At 46.3% G+C, this 21147-nt stretch overlaps 1 protein-coding gene across 1 annotated transcript; it reads right to left on the reverse strand.

Moving 5' to 3' along the window:
- Positions 1 to 3375: 3375 nt before the first annotated feature.
- Positions 3376 to 21042, reverse strand: DMBX1 (diencephalon/mesencephalon homeobox 1). Its single transcript, XM_042874087.1, has 5 exons — positions 20884 to 21042; positions 9574 to 9739; positions 6041 to 6219; positions 4246 to 4600; positions 3376 to 3776 (listed from the first exon to the last, which is right to left on the reverse strand). The coding sequence occupies exons 1-5, from the start codon at positions 21040 to 21042 to the stop codon at positions 3376 to 3378; spliced, it is 1260 nt and encodes a 419-aa protein (XP_042730021.1).
- Between the last annotated feature and the right edge of the window lie 105 nt (positions 21043 to 21147).

Consider the following 21147-nt stretch of genomic DNA (forward strand, 5'->3'; position numbering starts at 1 on the left):
ATCCATTTGTTGAGGGCTATTTTTATGTTTGGGAGCATTTTTTTATTACCTGCACATTAAATGATGATTTTTGATGGGGGAAGTGGAGGAAAAACTTGCATTGCTCTTTGTTCCCGTAGAGGAACAAAGGATAAAGGGTAAAACATAAAGGATATTTCCCCTTGTTTGACGTAAAAAGAAAAATAATGTAAAAAGGGAAAAAAAGCATTTTTTTTTCTTCCTCCCAGCATCATTACCGGTATTTCTCCTGCACCACTTCAATACCTCTTTCATTTTATTAATACATATCAGACTTCTCTTGCAGAGCAGGAGAAATTTTGCTGCAAACTCTTACCCTGAATATCATGACTTGTTTTCTCATGGGCCCTTACGCTGAATGGACCGTGGTTAAAACCCTACAAATGCAATAAGCAAGGGCTGAAGCCATGGCTGGTTCACCAAGGAAAGGAAGTGGATCAGATCTCTGCAGGGACAGCAAGGGGAGGGAATCCTCTTTCTGTTCTCTGAGACTCCATCAAAAGATTCCCAAATAGCTCGGAAAGGACAGGGAACAAGCAGACCTCACCTTCACCATCAGCAGTCTGGGGAGGTTTGCATCTGTCCTTTTCACTCAATAATGTTTTCAGGCTTTTAAAATGTGAAGAGGAATGACAGACACAGTACCATTCCCCTCAGTCTTTCCACTGTATATACTATATACTATATATAGCCCTGAATTGGTTGGGGAGTTGCTCTTTATATACATATATATATATTTCTATTTTTTTTCCAAATTCCCAGAGGCATTAAAACAATTTGCAGGAAAGGGTCTGTTTTGACAGATAATTCTTTGCAGAAGTTGTACAAGCTGGGAGCCTGAATTCTTTCTTTTTGTGCTTCCAAATCAGTTTTTGCATTATGCGTAAGCTTACTCTCGTTATGGAAGTTTTAGTTAATTTTGGCCATAAGAAAATAAAAATGAAAAAAAAATGGGATTAAATATTTTGGTGGGCTTATATAGATTTGAAGCAATGGTATGTGTTGTTGTTTTTTCTTTTTTTCCTTTTCTTTTTTTTTTTTCCTGTTATTTTTAAATATTAGGCAATTTAATCCCAATTCAGGATAATCTCAACATAAGAAATGTGATCTGTCTACACCAGATGGAGGCAGATGAGCAGGGAGATCCCATGGAAAGGCTGCATCTGCCCCGGTGACAAAAAGGGGGGTTTATGGCTTTTTGTAGAAGGGGAGGACAAAAATGAAAGCTTTGTTCTGATGTCCCTGGTTTGGTTGACAGGTGCCCAGTGCTACCGACGTGAAAGCTGGGATGTTCAAGGGATCTTTCTGCAGACAGTAAATGCGCTTTGATGGTTTTAATTGGAGTCCTTTGAAAATGGCAGCCAAAAATTGACGACCTACAAATACATTTGGTTTTGGCAAAGCATAGAATTCTGCAGCGATCTGACAAAGTCAGGAAAGCTGAACAAGGAAAGAAAGGCCCAAAATGAAGCATTTGGCAGAGCAGAACTAGTTAGGGAAGATGTTCCATTTACCTTGGAAGTTTGTGCAGTCAATAAGCTGCCCTTCCCTTTCTTGCAACAATTTTAAGAGGGATAAGGTATCATTTCCCACCAAATCTGGCTATTCTTGTGTCTCAGTTTAAGGGATTTAGATGCTTTTTTAAGATGTATTATTGGAGTTGAAAACACTCCTTCTCTTTCCCCCTCATGTTTAAAGAGGTAACTCAACCTACGGTTTCTGCCTTAGTATGAAGTGAGGCAGGAGCAAGAGGGTGTGTAGGCTGCGCACACGTTGCCTCTACATTTCTTCTTTAAATCAAGTAGGGACCAGATGATGGCCTGCAGTGAATTAGCCCAGCTCTGCTGCGTGTTAGTGGCAGACCTGGCTGACACCCTTTGGATTCCAACCTAGTACCTGCCACAGAGCCAGTCTGCATTTTTGGTCCTAGGCAATATTAGATTAGATCTGGGTTTCCTCCCTCCCTTCTGCTTGGTGCGGTGAGTTCAAAGCATTTATTTGGTTTGGGGAAAAAAAAAAAAAAAAAGAAGTCCTTCGGGTTGGCAGAGAGGTTGCTTCTCAAGAAGGAAAAGCACTTTGGGTGGATTACTAAAATGAAGGGTCATTCCAGAGAAATAAGGCCAAAACTGTGGACTGAAATCACTTTGCAGTTGGTGAGTTTTGGTTACTTGAGGACCTTGTACTTTTGGCGAGTGTGTCTACTCCTTGCTGCAGAGAATAGAAAGCCCCCGATTACCACCTTGCTTGGCCTCCAGCATTTTTCATTTGTTACATTCTCACTTGCTAACCAGGGTCTGAAGCTGCGCAGCTTGAGGGTAGAATTTGGTGATCGGAGCGTTTTTCTAAGAACAGCTTGCATTAATCGTGGTTTTGTCAAAGAACCATATAATTCATGGTGTATGAACGCAGTGGGAGTTCATACAAAGTTTTTATTGTTCTCTGTTGCCGAAGCTAGACCAAAATGCTCTCCAAAAAGAAAACCCCATAATTTGTAAATAGGGGAGTTTACACTTCACTGAAGACCAAAGAGGAAACAATCAAGTCAAAAGTAATCACGTGAGTTTGGCTTTCATTTTTTCTCCCCAGCCAGCAGCATTTGGCCAGTATTTTGTCCTCTGACTGTGAACAAGTGCTATTAGACAGTAAAGGAAAGAACGCTTGCCTTTTTGGAAGTGCTTAAACAGGAAATTCGCCGTTGCATCATTTCCTGGCCGCTATAATATCAGCGTTAGCAGAGAAGAGCGAAGTAGAGCAGTGAATTGCATAATGGTTTTTCTTTGCTCTAAGCACCATTAAGACTCTGAACCCAAGAAGAGCAACTAGCTGCGAGCTGAGGTTGGGAGCGTGGCTGATTTGTGACTTTGGGACTAGCTACCAAAACTGAGAGAAAGGGGAATAAAAGCAAAAGAGGGCACAGTTCTGTAACACTGACAGTAACACATGGGCAGTGGGTGCTTTCAACATTGTAAACTATGTACAAGACAAAGCAGGACTCTTTGTTTTCCCAAAGAATGCATCGACAACAAAAGAGGGTGTATATAACACAGTTGGCACATTATTGTGGGGTTGAGGTGAGGGGGCTCTTTCTGAATGTTATCTCACAGCAGTCCAAAGGGACAGTTCATCTGTCTAAACACACATCTTCTCCCCCTTCCTCCTTAAATATTTAAAGACTAAGCCAGTAGCAATGTCTGATGCAAGTGTGTTGCTAGTAAGACATTAATAAATGCAAAGTTTTCCCTGATAGGGAGCACCTTACTCCAGGAAGAGATGAAGGTGGAAGGGATTCCAGGAGTGACATGTCTGGTGCCAACCTCTGGTGCATCTTCTTATGGGCAGTGGTGGCCCATCTGGCAGTCAGTTAGGTAGGGTATCAAGCCCAAGGGATGCTGCATGCTGCTTTGCCCGGAGCCTTAGGTTCTCAATACTTGTTGTTTTACTGTTCAGGCTTGGAAGAGAGCTGGAGGCCTGCAGGATGGGTGAGGACCAGACCTGCTGAGCATGGGAAAGCGATTGGTAGTACGACTGACAGTGCAGGGAGCTCAGAGGCGCCATGTTGACATTCATGCCCAAGTAGGGCATGGCAGATGGTGTCCCCATTTCGAAGGAGGAGTAATGGACCAAGTTGTTGGTAGCTGCCATGTGCTGGCGGAATTGCTCCTGCAGGCGGAAGAGGCTCAGGGGTGAGGAGGAGTAGGAGTGAGTTTGAGCCAGGCCGCTGCTGGATGAAGGAGTCACAGTCGCACTGATGGGAGACTCTGCATCAGGAAACAGAGGGAACGGAGATTATTTTTGCAGGCTGGATGTGGGTGCTGGTCTGCACCTAGTAGGGTTCAGACTGCAGCAAGGTCTTCTCTTGTGCAGCCAGGTTGCAAAAGAGAAGAGTTGTGTTAGCACAGAAAGGCTAAAACGCATGTCCATTCCAAGCATCTTATTTCCTAGAAATGGAGTTGACATCTTTGCTGTGGCTTTCTGACTCTTAATGGACCCTGTTCTCCCCGAGTTGTAATCTGAGCAGAAGGTCTTTATTCTTTCTGCCATCCTGCTTCAATAGATATCATGCCCTCCATGGGACACATTTAGCGCTGGGGACAAGAAGACAAGTCTGGACAGCCTACAAGCAAGCACCCAAACCATAGGGAAAAAGGGTGAATACCCAACCACCAGCATCCCCTTTGGAAACATCAAGGACCCGCTCCCAATTACCACCAAGATTCTGCCCCTCACCTGCTTTTGGGCTTGCTCTCTTGCAGTTCAAAGCCTTGCCGTCCACACCATGGCTCTTGTCCACTTTAGCCTCATCCAAGGTGCTCTTAAACTCCTCCTCTCTGTCAGTCTGGTCCTCGGGTGCCGACTCACTGGCTGACTGCTCTGACAGGGTTAGGTTGAGGTCCGTGCTCACCTCACTTGGGAGGCTCTGGGTCTTCTCAGTGTCAGGTATTGTGGACTGGGTCTCCAGCACCGGTGGCTCTGTCTTCCCCTCACTGTGACTGCCTTCACAGTCCTTCTGCTTCTGCAGCTGCTCCTTCTGCAGGCTACGCTGCTTCTTCCGGAATTTGGCCCTTCGGTTCTTGAACCAAACCTTCAATGTCACAAATAGTAAAGGGGAAAAATGTTGAAAATCACACATAATGCCAAATTCAGCATCATTCGGTAGGGCATCTTCAGGAGACTCCCACGTATGAGATACTGCAATACCACTGTGCCCAAACCTCATTCCGCTTTGTTGTATCTTAACCTTTTGTTAGTGCTTCTACGAGTAGCACAATAAATATATCGAAAAACATCAGTCATTACGTGTTGCTTTTTTTTAAGTCACCTCATTGTTTTGTTTCATTTTCTCTAAATTGATCAGGTTGTTGCATCCAATCAGAATGTCTTGTAGTTTTGTTTGATTACACCACACTGAAAAATGCTCCAAATGGTGATTGCTAAAGTCATTCTGAGTGCATCGAAACTACAGAGGAGACAGTCAAAGTAAGTCATTATGATCATAAATCATTACAGGTAGAGGCTGGTATCTTGGAAGTGAATCTAGGGAAGGGAAGGGAGAACCCACGTTCCTTTAACTAGAATCAGTAGACCTGGAAGAAATATGTTTGTAAATATTGTTACTGGTTTTTTTGGTTGGTTAGATGAAGAAACAGAAATCATGAAGGTCAAAATAGCTTGACATTCGTATAAAATAATTATTTTTTCCACTGTTTATCCCCAGTGAGGAGCTTGCTATTTTGTCTTGTCAATGCAAGCACCATTCCACCAGCAGGTTATGAAGCAAGTTGCACAAGTTAGTCCTTTAAATAAATAAATAAATAAAGCCTTGGCCTGAGATGTTACAGTTATTGACACTGGTGGAAAAGAGCAGATGGAATTACTTGGGTTTCTGCTCCTCTGAGAAAGCCAGAAAAGCCTTACAAATAAATAAATAAGTAGACTTCTGTTGATGTTTCTAAAATTTTCCCCAAAGAAATGCGAAAGAACAGATGAAAACCAGTGTGCACTTCAGTCAACCCTAAATTAAAAAAATACGGCTGGGATTTAGAATTTCTTTAGCATATGTTGTGACCTCAGTTGAATGGTTTAGGAGTTGGGGCTCTTTTTTTCGTTTGGTTGTTTTTTTCTCTCTCTTCACTGATAATTGTATTTGCCATGAAATATTTTGTTACATTGGGAGTATATTGAAAGATCTGGGTTCGTTGTGAGAGGGAAAGGAGAAATGGTTTTAAACTAAAAGAGGAGAGAATTGGATGGGATATAAGGGAAAAGTGTTTTACAATTAGGGTGGTGAGGCACTGGCACAAGTAGTTCAGAGGTGGTGGATGCCTCATCCCTGGAGATACTCAAGGTCAGACTGGATCGGGCTCTGAGCACCTGATGGAGCTATAGGTGTTCCTGTTTGCTGCAGGGGAGTTGGACCAGATGGCCTTTAAAGGTTCCTTCAAGCTCAAACAATTCTATAATTCTGTAACCCCAGTACATTCATTTAATCATCCCCACTCACAAACCCACATAACAGCAGTACCTGGACTCTGGCTTCAGGCAGATTTGTGCACATAGCCAGCCGCTCTCTCATCACTACATCTGGATAGTGTGTCTTCTGGAAGGTCTTCTCCAGTGCCTCCAGCTGTTGGGCAGTGAAGGCCGTGCGGCTTCGCCTTTGTTTGCGGTGCTGGGATCCATAACGTGCCTCCAAAATGATGTCTTGAAATGTACAGCCGTTGGAAGACAAGAAAAGTGGCCAATTTAATTATTGGAATTTGTATGCTGACATTTGAATGAAGCACTTGCTAATAGCAGATGAGCCAACACAGTGGTGTTTTCATGGGCTCTAGATCTAATAAAACCCACGCATGCTTTTTGCTGGTTAGTTGAGGTGTCTGAGGAGGTAAAACCTGGGACTAGAAAGCTTCTTCTGGAGCAGAAACCTACTTGTATCACAGCTGTGGGAACTATTGAGACTCCTGATCTAAATTAGATTGAAATAAGCCAGTATCACTGGGGTGGAACATGAAGGTACGCAGCCCTCAATGTGGCCTAGACCTCTTAAGGCTCTTTCATTAAGAAACACATTTGAAAATGAGGTGTGTGGATTCCCTGTGGCAAATGGGAGAGGAATCCAACATTGCGTGTCATGCTCTCCTTGAAGCCGTGGGCAGAGCTTTGATAGGCTTCAATGCTGCCATGACATGGTGTGCTGATCAGTGGGAAGAGTCCATACAGCTCAAACACAGCTTTCCCAAGCCTGTTTTGTTGGCTGTAGCTGCACTAGAAGATATACACCTTCCCAGAAACCAGGCTGAGCTCGCTATTCTGTAGTGCCTTGTGTGTTGCTCACTGTAGTCTTTAAGGAATGACACTAGAAAGCCGTCCTGGGCTCCAGTTCAGGAAAGCACTTAAGCCCATGTGCTTTTGTGTTTAGCTTGAAGGCACGTGCTTTACTGAGCGTGGACACGCTCCAGCATCTGGGGTAGAAAAGGCAGCCAGGAACCCAACCCAGCCCTGCTGACTGCAAGCCTAGAGCTCGTGTGCTGAGCCCATCTTGGTGGAGGAGCTGCTAAGAGGGTTTGACGTTGCAAACTGCGCTCACAGAATTGAGAGCAGAGAAGAAATTCAGGCTGGGGGAAATCTGAGGCCCACATTTAAGGGTTATTATTTTACCACAGGCGTTACTATTGCACAACAGTTGGTGGGAGTAGAAAGATCTTAAATCAACGAAAATAAGTTATTTTAGAATGAAAAATAAATCCCTGTATTTCTCAAGTTGGGACATGTTGTGCTGCAGTGCTGGAATGAAATAGTCTGGCAAGAGGTTTGCTCTCAAAGAGGAAAATGCAGAAAGAGCTTTAGCGGTGTCTGGTATCATTTTTAATTCAGTTAAGAATGTGACTTCCAGTAGAAGAGAGGGATAAACACACTAGAAAACAACCTACCAGGGAGAAAAATCAGCATTATCAATGTGAGGAGCCAGATGATGGCTCTCACTGCTGCTTGTGCTTTTGTCATGAGTATCGTGGCATGAATGTAAACAGTAAAAGAAAACCTGCTGTCGGGCCAGCCCTAGAACCACACAGCTGGGTTCCAAATATGTCAGCTAACGAGCGTAGCGAATCAGCCCTGCACTGCTCGAGCATTCCTCTTCCCAGCTTCCAGCTGTTTCATTCTAGGTCAGCATTTGCTGCGCCTTTCTGGGTTATTGCCAAAGCAGTGTGGGTTTGGCAACCTGGAAAAGACTTGACTGGGGCAAAAGGCTTCGGCCAAATGCAGTATGGCCCTGGGTGTGTACAAGAGACCTTTGTGTTCAAGGTATCCAAGCTCTTGGGTAATTGAAACTGGTAAAAGCTGCCACTTTGGAGGCAATGACGTGAAGTTGAAGCTGCTCCTAAATGTTTTACAAAGCTAACAATTGTGTTTCAAGAAGAAGAAAGCAGGAGAAAGGACGCTGGTTTAACACCCTACCTGGAGGCTGCAATACTCCTGAATTTCTAGAGCAGAGTTAGACCAACCAGCTCCCCAGGGGCAGCAGCTCATGCATTAAGTTTGGCCACTCCAACGAGAGCTAACCAGCAATTATTTTAATGTTTTAACTATGTTTTCAGGCTTTGTGCAAGAAGAATATAAATTGCAGGTGAGGCCTTGCAGTTACAATCAGAAACCTCTGTTTTTTGACTTAAGGTCGTTTGCTTTTGTGCTGCTTTATTCTGACTGTCCCTAGAAGGCAAATGAGATCTATAACCCTGCACTGAAAGATATTCAGAAGTAACAGAATGTGAAGCAACTGCAAAGGAACCAGCTCATAGGTATGTAATGCGTTTCTTCTACCAAAGATAAGCAGACAAGGAGGCTGCAGGATTTAATTCAGAAAGGCTTCCAGGTGGGATATTAATTTTAAAGATAAGAGGTTGGAAGACCAATCGAATCCCCCAGTCAACAATACCAGAAGAGCTTTTTATTTCATCTTTTTATCTCCCTCTTTTACCCTAGTTAAGGTAAAAACAGTAAGTCCTCCATCCTGTAGTGTAAAAGATAACAGGTGATGACAAAAATCTTTGATAAAATACTTGCATCTAGGAAAGAGGCACCTTGAGACCAAGGTCTGGGAGGCACATTGTAGGTCTGGGGTCATCCACTCCCCTCTTATCATCTACGTGCTGGAACGGTTAGGCCAGGAGAGAATGGGTGACCAGGACAAGCAAACTGCTCATTTGTCCTCACTTTGAAGTAATAGAGACAGGATCAGTCTCCTCTCTACTTTGAATCCCTTTTTTTGACTCCCAGTTCTGCCCTATGGCCTCCCAGAGATCCCATAGGCTACAGTGAGTGGCTCAAGGAATCATTTTGAGGTGGCCACTACTAGCATTTCCTTCAGCAGATGGATAAGGGAAATTTACTGCTGAGAAGACTGAGAAGACAGAGTGGTTCACTGGTACACACCAAGACCTTCACCACCTTGCCTACATGGCATACTCACTTGAGTGGACTGTCCTGAAAATTCACCTTTTTTTTAATTTCCTCAATATATCAGACAGCTGCAAAGCTTGCTTAAAGCAGATGGGCAATTTTTATGTGGTCAGGGAAGATGATCTCTTCTGGAAAGGGCTCTGGAGTTGCACAGCAAAGTGTCAACTTTAGCTTCAGCATACTACTGCAATGCTTCTGCATCTCTCCTGTTGTCAGATCTGGTCTGCCACACCACATCCCAGTTTGTGACCAGAGTGCTAATTTGGGCTGCTGTTGGTCATTTGAACTGCAGAAGACTTTGATGATCTCAGCCGGATTTGGGTGCCTACAGTAGGCTGAAAAGCTGAGCGGATGGGTTTACCTTCCCATAGTACAAGTAAATATTCAGGTCTCTATCAAATATTTTTGAACAGTTTCCCTCTACCAAAACATAAAATATTATGCAGACTTTGCGCTCCCTTTTAGATGGGACTCACATCAAATGGGAAAAAACAGGTCAAGCCAAGGGTTTGTGTTCCCTGCTGAGAAAGAGTTCTGCAAGGTGCAAGAATCAAGGGCTTTTCCCATGGAAGGGCAAAAGCCGTGGGTTGTTCTTACCAGCCAGTCTCTCCGCCAGGGTGAGGGCGTGCACTGAGGGCCGGTAGTCGGGCGCGTGCTGTGCTTGCTGGGCTGCCTGCTGGTGCAGGTTGTACATGGCGCTCAGTGAGTTCATGGCATGCAGGGAGTATCCGTTCACCCCATAGTGCTGCATGGCGACATCAACCTGCAAAACAGCAGCCAGATCTTTGGAAGCGTTGATCCCAAACTCATTCTCAACTTTGCAATGCCTGCAGGTTTGGGGACAGGTGCTCCTAGAACGCAGTTGACACCAATCCGGCTGCCGAACTTAGAGATCAACATCTGTCTGCATCCTACACATGATATGCAGAAGGGATTTTTAAGCGTTGTTACACACATACCATAATAAAAGAAATCATATTATCATTGCTTTTAACGAACCGATCCAGCTCCATCACAGAATCAGCTGAGTGTTTCTTCCTATCGTTGCCTACAGCGGGCTGTTCCACAGGCCCTTTGCTAAAATGTCAAACTATGTTTTTTTATCTGAACTTACTCACGTGTAATTTATTTCCACCCATTTTCCTTAAGGTTCTTCATGACAAAACCCAAATGATAGGAGGAAAAAGAAAAAAGAAAAAAAAGCATTTGGTGTAAAGGAAAATAAACCTGTAGCTTAATAGAGCCAAAAATGTTGCTGCTAAAGAGGGAGTTAAGGTTTGCAATAAATGCTGAAGACTCATAGCTCAACAGCAAAGAAATTATTTGAAAATAAACAAATGGCCTTTTTTTCCACAGTGGGCTCTGCATGAAACTTCGAGCTGCTTTTCCTAACATGCCATCTATAAAACTGAGCTAACATTGATTCCAAAAGCTGAGTGATGCTACATTCACCCACATTATGAATGACGGAGGGCCTCTGGGATGTCATTTCTGTAGCTCATGAGCCGTCAGAAAGGAAGTTGTGAAACATTTGCCACAAAAGAAAATTTCAAAAAATTCCATTTACACCATCATCTGGAAAGTCAGTGTCATGAATGGGCATTGAGAGAAAAGAACCTCGTCTGCGTGAGCTGAAGGAAAGCAGGCAGGATGTGTAGACAACCTCTTAGAAAACAGTTCTGATCACTGATCATTGGATCATTGGTGGCAGCTAACTTGACTCCTGCCATTTTAGGAGGACCGTGATGCAGTAAATAGCAATCATGTTAGGATGGAAAATTATGTGCTGCTCTTTTTGAGCACTGAGGACTCTTTAACCTATTGAAAGTACTGGCAGACGATTTTATTATCAACAGATGATTTATTGAATAACGCATCTAAAGGGTCCTGATACATACGTTGAGGAAAGTGGGGGAAAAAATGACATCAGATCTGTCCTGTATTAACAAATCCAGGCAATTCTGAATTCATTTTCAGAATATTTCAATTCAAAAGCTTAACCCAAGCTCATTTAAAAAAAAAAAAAAAAACCCAAAACAAAACAATTGGTTCACCTCATCAAGGTTTTATTCATTCCAGTGGGAGAGAAAACCAAAGCTGCTCTGAGCTGAGTCACTGCGACAATGGATGTTTTTTTTGATGGTTGGACTGGATGATCCCGGAGGTCTTTTCTAATCTTAATGGCTCTATGATTCTATATTTGGTACAAATGCTGACCTAAACACAAGGATGCAACAGCCCTATGCTAATTGAGGGAAGACTTAAGCCATGCCAGAACTGTTTGGTTGTTCTCTAAGTTGAGGGCCTTCCTGTGGCCACCGGAAGACAAGTTCCATCACCTGAGAGAGGGAAGGTCAGACTGGAGCTTGTGGCACATCCCCAGCACAGATATTTCTACAGAATCCACACTGGGGCTCAGTCTGGTCAGGAGATACATGGGAAGCCAAGAGGCTTTGGCTCCCCAGCTCACAGAAATGCTTTTTTAATTCTTAATCCCATTGTACATTCAGAAAAAAGAACAGAAGGGGAATTTTCCCGTATCATCAATGCTTGAGGGCACTGCAGTGGTGTGCCTTCCAGCTTCCACTGGAACTGTTGCTCCAGGGAGATTGCAGGTTATCTGGACCATAGAAGACTGCCGGAAAGGAGGCTGTGGTGAGATGGAGGTCAGCCTCTTCTCCCAGGTAGGAGTGATAGGACAAGAAAGAAAGGCCTCAGGTCGTGCCAGGAGATGCTCAGGTTGGATATTAGGAAACACTTAGGGAAGAGTGGTGATGCACTGGCACAGGCTGCCTAAGGAGGTGGTTGAGTCACCGTGCCTGGAGGTGTTCAAGGAACGTGTAGATGCGGTTCTAAGGAGCGTGATTTAGTGGGCAGCACTGGTGGTATGTGGACATCTTAGATGTTTTTTTCCAGCCTTAATGATTCTATGGTTCTATATCATACACTTACTGTGTGATACAGTTTGAACTCATAGGCAACGTCAACTGAGATAGAAAACAGCTCCCATTTAATCGTCAGCTCTGAGCACACTCCAACCTCAATAAATTAAATATTTAAAAGACATCATACAGCATTTTTTTTAATGGAGAAAGCCATTCATCAAGCCACCGCTGTGTTTCACAAGCTGTCGAATAGTGCTTACACTGGTTAAAACAATCTTTATATTTCATTAAGCAACCAAATAAGCTGATCCCTCCCCACTGGCTGTATAGATGGTTTTAATTTCCAGAATCTGCAAATGCATCTTTTATGTGTCTGGATGGTTGGAAGGCCCGGGAGGAGGCTGAGTGCAGCCACCTGCATGTTGCATTTTGCCTGACGTGTTAGGAGAAACTCCCTGCTCCTCTCCTTTTAAGCCCAATGTCACCAGCCCAGTCTCAGAAAACTCCTCTGTTACTGCTGCTTAATTTGATGCAAAGCAACGTGCAAATTTATGACTGGGGATGGGAACTCTGCTATCCTTGAGCACTCCCACTATTCCCTTCCCAACATTAGCCCCAGAAGCCTCAAATTCCCATGAAGTCATAGCATGAGTGGTGTGATTTTTTGCAGTTAATGTAGCGTATAGGGGAAATTTGGCTCTGAACGTCAGTATTGTCAAACACAGTGGTGTCATCTGACTTTGGCTTCTCAATTTGTATAAAATTCTTGCAAATCCCCTACTTAACCATTCATAAGGTTGAACATAGGCAGATCATTCTGTCCTGAAACAAGATACAAAGAGGAGAAAACCACCCGCTTCCTTTCCATGTGAAAACTCCTATTCCTGTTGGCTTGTGTTTCTGTATGCATTGAGTTGAAACAGTCTGAAAATAAATTTTTAAAATTTGATATTGAACTATTCTGCAAAATGCCTTGTGACAAAACAGCAGTATCTTTCCCCTCTAAAGGGGAAAAAAAGAGATAATAATAATAATAATAATAATAAATAAGACCTAGGGCTGTACTAATCTCACTCAAGAATTTGGGTTGAGGGACATTTTCTGCTTGCTGCTCTCCTCATTCACCCCCTTGCTCCCCCATCAATATGTCACCAATCAGTCTCTGGCTTTGCACGCCAGCTGCACGTGAGGCATTCAGCAAAAATATACAACTGACAAAACTTGTTAGGTCAGAAATGTATCGATTGCTGCAGCCCAAGTGTCACAGTGCTGGCCTCAGAGCTCACGTCAGTGCCGCAGAGCCTCCCCGTGCTGAGCTGTGCTGAGTGAGGACATCCATGGCAGCTTGGCTGTAAGAGCAGAGTAATGCCGAACCAGTACAGCTTTTGCTTCTGTGTGTTATCCTGGAATAGATAGCTCTTACTCCTTTCTTCCTCTACACGAACGTAACTGGGTCTACAGGGAAGGATTTTCTTCTACAGTTCATTCTGGCCAGTTTTCCCAGGCAAGAGTGGAAAATGCCAGGGGTGAGATATTTGCCCTTCCCAAGGAAATGATATTGGGAGGTAGAGACCTGAGATTGGGAGTAAGATGCTTTGCCAGGGCTGTGGGCCATTTTCACTTTTCTCTGCAATTGGCTCCTCTTGATACTGAGCCATCCCAAGCTCTAGAAAGTACTGAGACCAAACTTCAAACCTCCCTGCATCAGGTGAGTTGGAACTGGATGATCTTTGGGGTCCCTTCTAATCTAAGCCATTCTAAGTTTCTAAACTGACAGACCTACACGGGACCCTCAGATACCATCATGAAGAATGGAGTAATAAAACCTATGAGGCACAGGTTGCCCAGTGAGGTGGTGGATGCCCCATCCCTGGAGACATCCAAGGTCAGGCTGGATGAGGCTCTGAGCACCTGATGGAGCTGTAGGTGTCCCTGATCATTGCAGGGGAGTTGGACAGGATGGCCTTAAAGGGTTCCTTCCAACTCCAGTAATTCTATGACTCTATGATAAGGAAGACAAAACTTTTCTTGGAAGGGTCAGGAATAGGATGCTGGAGCTGTCATTTAACTGATGGACATTGTGGGGTGTTCTCATTTCATTACATCTTTCCAAAAATTGGGGAGCGCTGGAGTGTGCAAGGGCTTCTTTATATAGAAAGTAATAAACTGTGCCATACAAGTGACATCTGGATTTTGACAGCTCATTGGTGGAAGTGGGTTTGAACACCATTGTTCATTTCTGATGAAAAGAGAAGAGCCAGAGATGTGTGTGAGGTTTGGAAGAGTTCTGCGCTGCATCGGGTCTGTGCCAGGAAGCAAGATGCTGCTTGGGAATGGGAAAAACACTGGGGAAAATAAAACAAGAAGAGAAAAAAAAAAAATAAAGATATGGAAAAACAGCCTGGTGATCACAGGGAACCTATGCCTTGTTGTTGGCATTTGGGTCCTGTAGGTGACAGCAATACAGGAGCAGCCTTGCCATGTAAAAGCACAGTTGCAGTCTTGCAGCCCGGCAAATCTGCTCAGTCAATGCGAATTCCTGCTTGCATTCTCTTTGCCAAGCACGGGAATCTGGTCACTATTAACAGGGGAGAACAGAAAACAGTTTGTGCTGACAGTGTCCCCATTATTACTGCTGGCAATAAGCCTCATCAAAACCGAAGTCATGACAAAATATTCCCCCCCCTCCGAGGGCTGCTCTGCTTTATGATTTCACGCTCTGAGTCCTTACTCAGAAACACTTCAAATCAGCAAGATGGATAACAAATCTCTGCCCCTGCGTATCTGACAGCACGGGGAAAGAGGCTCCATCCATAGGCAGACAGATGTTTTATATGTACTTGGTGCTAAATGAGTTACATGCCTACGAGGTTCTGAACAAATGGTCCTTGCAAGAGGTTTTCTTCAATCTTGTTTTTTTTTATATCCCTAAATCTTTGTATAACGGTCCAAAATCATGTAAGATAATAACCAGCGTGCCATAAATCAGTTTTGTGCCTCACATGAGGTCGTTCCCTCAGACATTCAGTAATCTCACCTTTGTAGGGGATGAAATATAAATAATTTCCAGTACTGCAACACATCATATTTTCCCATTCAAACGTCAAGCCCGAGACCAACATGCACCATAAAACCACCCTTCCAAAGGGCTGAAATCAAGGGAGTGAGAACAGCTCTCAAAAAATAGAAAAAAAAATAATCAAGATTCCCCCATTTCTAAAGCACTGGTGATATTTTTACATCTGTTCAAATTCTTGAATTGAAACACCGTTAATTCTAAGCGTGGAGTGAGATCTTAATTACATCTGGTCTGTCTGGACAAGTCACGGACCAACAAAAGCAAAACTGGACTTATTAGGTTTGTGGGTTTTCGAAACCAAGTCTGAGAGCATCCTGCTGGGATGGGGAAGTTTTAGGGCTCACAGGACTTGGGGATGTGAGCGGCCGAGAGCCGAGCCTGTCTGCAGCAGGAACGCTCATTGGTCACTGGGACTTTTATTTAAGGCTTTTGGGAAATCGCTTTCCCCCCTTCCTAGATATCAGCACCAAGTGATTGATTAGACAGATCCTGGCTAAGGAATTTCCAGGGTCTGTGCTTTGCGAAAGTGTGCTTTGAAGGGCAGCCTCTCCCGGTCAAAAATAAAATATAACAAAATGAAATAAAAAAAAGAAACACCTTCACTATCCCTGTTTTTGAGTCAGGCACAGTTTTTAAGGCTTGGACCCCAGTGACGTGCAGCACAGGGACAAGACTGGGATTGCTAAGCATCACCGTGCTGCTCACAGTGCTTGCAGATCAGCTCTGTTGGAGGAATTCAATAAGAAATCCTGTAAGCAAAAACACTTTCCTGAGTAAATAAGCTCACAATACGAACACCTCTACTTTCAGGATTTCATTCTGCTTCCAGCTCAATCAACAGCAAAAAAATAAAATAAAATAAAATAAAATAACATAATAATTTTTAAAAAATCACATTTTTAGGCAGATTTCTTCTGATGAGCGCTGTGGTGAGAAATGAACTCTGCAGCCCACACAGCAATGAGGATGGGGGCACACACAGCCCTGTGCTGTGCCCGTGGATGTCAGCATTGCACAGAGCTGGGCTCCAACAGGCTGCACCACTTGCACCTCTCAACCCATCCCTGCCTCCATCCTGCCCTGAGCCCAGTCGTGGAGTAACCCTGAGGATGCTGAATTCACCAGCAGCTTGAAGTGTTTGACTTGGCTGTTTGTATGAGGGAAAAAAAAGTCCTTTCCCCCTTACCCCTTCCAAAACAAGCATGTTTCTGGCTCCGTTGTATTTGTATGTGGGTTGTCTGGCTCAGCTCTTCCTCTCACTGTCCTGAAAATGGTTTTGCTCAAGAGGCACCATTTTGTCTGCCTTGAAGTTGGCAAAGCTGATTTTCCAAACCTGACAATGAGGGAGACCCAGAGATCTCAAAGTGCTTTCAAGACTCCTGGCAGCACCAGGGGATGCGATGTCCTGGAGGTTCCTACCCATCATGGGGTGAGGGACACATCGTGTCCCTTCTGCTCTCACTCAAGGCAGAAGACAGGGACAAACACCTACCGTCGCTGCTCATCCACTGACCCCTAGGTTCTGGGTGTTAAACTGTGAGCAGATGGCCACTGCACCTTTGTGACATGCAGCAAGTTCGTGCTTCATTGTACTTTGCCCCATTTGGCACAAAAATGACTTTTCTAGATGCTTTTCCAGCAGCAAGGTTGGCTATAAGGCAAAATGACAGACAGGTCAAATGATGAGGGATGTGGTTTGGTGCTCTTGGTTGGTTTGGCTTGGATGGTTTGGCAGTTGGACTAGGTGATCTTAGTGGTCTTTTCCAACCTCAATGATTCTATGATAATAATAATCCTGAAAGTCACCTCCAGCGAGTCACACAATTCCAGGGCATTTACCTTAAAAGAATAAGGCAAATGTTTTGAGTTTTCATCCTTTACAAGGATAACAACACTAATATTCCTCCTTCCACTGAAAAAACCCTCTACTTCCACACCAGGACTTTGCACAGGCTGGGGGGAGATGTCTCCCCCTCAAAGCACCGATGTGACTCATCCCTTCCTGTAAGCTCTTGGCTGCACGCATGGAGCTAAGCACAGCTGCCAAGGTAAGCGGCACGCTTTGCCCACCAGCAGGTGATCTGAACCCATAGGACAGACAGAGCAGCTAAATGCCCAAGCACCCTCTTCCCATAAAACACTTTGCAAGTTGTCATCGGGGCGGATTAAAGCAGCGTTCCCCCAAGCAGTGTTTGCTCTGGCTGCGATCTCTCCCTAAGGAGCCGTGCAGCAGCTACCAGGAGGAAACCACGTCTGTGCTGTGGCCCACCCACAGCCCTGGCTGCAAGTGCTGCTCAGCCCCGTTCCCACTCCCTCCCTCTTTTGGGGACCTTTCCCTTCCCACGGGCCGTGGCTGCGCTTTGGAACTCATAAAAGAAGGGCCTGATCCCAAACCCAGTGGAGTCAACAGAAATAAGAAATAATCAATCCCAGCAGCTTTTGGGCTGGCACAGGCTGGAGGCAAAAGGCTAAGGATTTTGAGCAATCCTGTTGCACTGTGAATTAATAGCGATACATATATGGCTGCATTTCAGAATTTTCCACGTGTTGCAGCAAGCGTGTTTCAATGTGTTACCCCAAAATAAGGTAATTATCAGTACCTTTGTAGAATTAGGAAATTTGGGCTCTCCGTGTTCTTAATGTTTTGCACTTAATGCTTTTGTCAGATGAAGCTGTGTCTCTGTTCTGACGCGGGCGCTAGAACTCAGCGCCAAATCTCAGCTGACATCCATAAGTGAGCTGAGTTTGGGATGCCCCTGAGAATTCTCTGACCCAATGTACCTGCAGGCTTAAAATATGCTGCTTCAAGCTGAAGCATTGCCCTACCACAGCAATAACCACACCACGGAGAGCTGCGTCCCACACCTTTCCTGCAGCATCTCTGCTTTGGCAGAGCAGGCAATGGGGATGACACAGAGGAATGGTGTCCTGCTCCTTCTCACGTCCTTTCTTTAGGATGCCCTCTTTCTCAGCACAACTCCCTCTTTTTAAAGGAGAAATTCACTGCACAAGGAGCAAAACCCTCTGTATTCACTCAACTCAGGACTACATTGCTTCTCCCCGACCTGCAGGAGCTGCTCTGCTCCTTTGGTGCAGGTAGAAGCAGCAGCAACACAGAGAACATCCCAATTGCCTATTGAGTTATCTTTAAATTATCAGGAAAAGCTGGAAAGCCTCTCTACCTGCTTCCATTCAACAACTTCGGACACGTTTGCACGGAATACATTGGTGAAATTTAATGCAACCTCTCATCAGTTGTGGGGTAGCAGAGTTGAAGCTGCTCACAGTCCTTCAGGAATTTTCTGCTCTCTGTTAAGTACCCATATGGAAAAACTAAGCTTAGAAACACCACCCAAAAGCCAAAGGGCTGTCCCACACGGAGACATGGGACAACTGTGTCTGAGTGAATTGGCCAGGGCTCAGAAAGGGGATGAAAAGAGGCAGGAATGGCTCGAAAAGGTGGGGAAGGGGATGCTAGCGGTCATCCTACAGACACTGCTCAACGACACCCGAAGGACAGCCTCTGCCGGGAGCAGATTTCCCCCCTCATTTGCTTTGTGCTGCCGGGCGGAGGTGTGAGGAGAGAAAAACCCCTCCAGCTCTGCATTTGGGGGAAGCGGGAGGCGACTGCAGACAAAACTGTTATCCATTAACATCCAATTATCACTTGGTCCAAGCCATTAATTATAAATCAGCCTCCTAATTGGGATAATTAGCTCTCTGCTACTTAATGTAGTATGACTGATGCGTTTGGAAAGAAGGTAATCACTCCATTTGTTTAGCGTTAGGAGAACAAATCCAACTCACACGGTTTAATTTCAGCTTTAACCCCTCCTCATACCCCCTCTCTCCCCCTTGGCCCCCCCCCCCCCCCCCCCCCCCCCCCCGCCCGGCCCCCCCCCCCCACCCGCAACGCGGGGCGGTCGCCACGGCCCCATTCATGGTCCGGGGGTCGCTGGGAGGGGTGCACGCAGCCTCGTGGGGTGGGGGCCGGGGCTGGGTGGATTAATTGCAAAGAGTTAATTGGAGGGGACGAGGTTGAGTCCCGGTGGGACCCACAGGTGCGACGGTTCCGGAGGAAGAGGGGAGCACAGCAGCCCTCCCCTCCCGCGGAGCAGCTTCGCGTTTGACACCCGTTTAAAAGAGAGCGGAAAAAACTTTGCTCCTCGCTAATTTTCTTCTCTTTCTTCTTCCCCCACCCCCAAGCCCCACGTCCCCGAGAAGTCTCATTAATGCCGGCTGCTCGGCGAGCCGCCGATGGCTGCGGGACATGATTAGATATTTATTACTGTCATTTACATGGAAAACTTGAGCTAACCAAGTGGAACTGGAGGGGGCCGCCGGAGGGGACGGGATGAGGCCGAGAGGGGAAGATTATTATTATTATTTTTCTTAATTTTTTTTTTCTCCCCCCGGCATTGAACACAGCCGGAGCCCGACCCGCTGGAGCACCCCCACAGCGGGATGAGAGCTGCGGGGCTGAGCCCACCGCGCTCCAACGCTTTGGTTGCGCTTTTCGTTTCAGAAAGGGATCGAGCAAGGCCCGCATCCCATCGGGACAAAGCGGATTTTCCCCCTTTGGGCTGTCGGGCGGGTTGAGACCGAGACGATCCCGGAGGATAACGGGGATTTGGGCCGGGATGCGCTGAGCCGGGTCGCTCTAAAGCTGGAAGGGATGCCTCCGAACTGCGCGTCTGCCTGGAAATCAACGGGAACGGCAGCGGAGGAACGCTCAGGGGGTGGGGGGCACATGGCTCCTGGCGGGGCGCTTCCATGGAAAGGAAAAAAAAAGGAAAATAGAAATAATAATAATAACAATAAAAAGGACTGTCGCAGCAAACCTCGGTGTTAAAGCGCATCTCCCTCGAAAAACGGACTTCTCAGAGCGTTTTTCCTGGAGCGCTTCGTTTTGCCTGCAGAAAGGAGCCCGTGTCACCCCATCCTCGGGCGGGACCCCCACCCCGGTGAGGTCCCTCGCCCTCTACGTGTCCCTGTCACGGTGGCCGCGGATCCGGGGAGCACCAAGCATATCCTTACGGCCTTCCCCCCCCCCCCCCTCCCCCCCCCGCCCTCCCCGAGCCGTTATCCCGTGGCCCGAGGGGCGGCTCTGGCGGAGATGTATGAGATCTCAGGCGGTAAAAATATGCATGCTGCTCCCCGTTTGGTCAGCCCCGTAATGGAGGTGTAAATAGGTTTCGACTGCGGAGCCCTTCATTCATCAACCCAGCCTGACAGCGCAGGGCCGGGATTTATGTACCTCTAAGAGTGAGAGCGGGGAAAGGACCCCCCCCCCCCTCTTCCCCAGATCTTTGGGGGCCAGCGCCCAAACTTTTGCCCAACCTTACGAGGTTTATGGGGGAGAGAAGAGGATGATTTCCCATAGAAACATATCGTAGCGCTGCGGAGTTTCGACGCTGCCCCTTTTTTGCTTAACTTCAGCGGCACCAGGAAGAAACCCCGCGGCCCCCGCACCCCACGCCGAGATGCACCGCTCCGTCCCGGCCCGCTCTCACTCACCGATGCTTTCCCCGCCCGGCGGCTGCGCCGTTTGTTAAAACATCGTTATGTAAATGCGAGAAAGTTGCTCTTCCCGGATCGTGGCAAACGAAGGATGCGTACCCCCCACCCGTTCCTTCCCGGCTGCCAAAACGCGCACCGCCGTCCCCGTCCGCAGCGCGGCCCAGCGCCCAGACTTGGTCTTTTTTTTCATCTTTTTTTTTTTTTCTTTTCTTTCAGAAAGCACGATATGCTCCAAAGAGAGGAAAACAAAAAGAGAAAATGCGCACCCGGGGCAATGGGACTTGCGCTGCGTTTCCTCTTCTCGCGGTGCGCGCGTCCCCGCGAACTCTCCCACGGAGGAACTTCCCTCCATCGCACCCAGTCACCCTCAAACTCTCCTTGTTTCCCCCACGGAACCCATTCGGATGGCTGTTGGGATCTTACCTGGGGCGGCGGCGAAGCCTCTCCGCCCGCAGTGGGAGCGGGGACACTCGTGGGGAGCGGGCGCGGCGCGGCGCCCCGTCCCGCCCTACTCCATCCGCCCGCGTTTCCTCCGCGCTGCCTCCGCGCCCGGCGGAGCTGCCATCTACCGGGAGGCAGCATTGAAGAAGGATTTTTAAAAGGAGCTTCAGAACGACCCGGGAGCTACCCAGAAGGATTTTCAATGGTCCTCCACCCTGTCAATCAAAACGGGGCTGCTGATAGATT

Source organism: Lagopus leucura, unplaced genomic scaffold, assembly GCF_019238085.1.
Source record: "Lagopus leucura isolate 7727_CA_CO unplaced genomic scaffold, USGS_WTPT01 Super-Scaffold_100009, whole genome shotgun sequence".
NCBI lineage: Eukaryota > Metazoa > Chordata > Aves > Galliformes > Phasianidae > Lagopus > Lagopus leucura.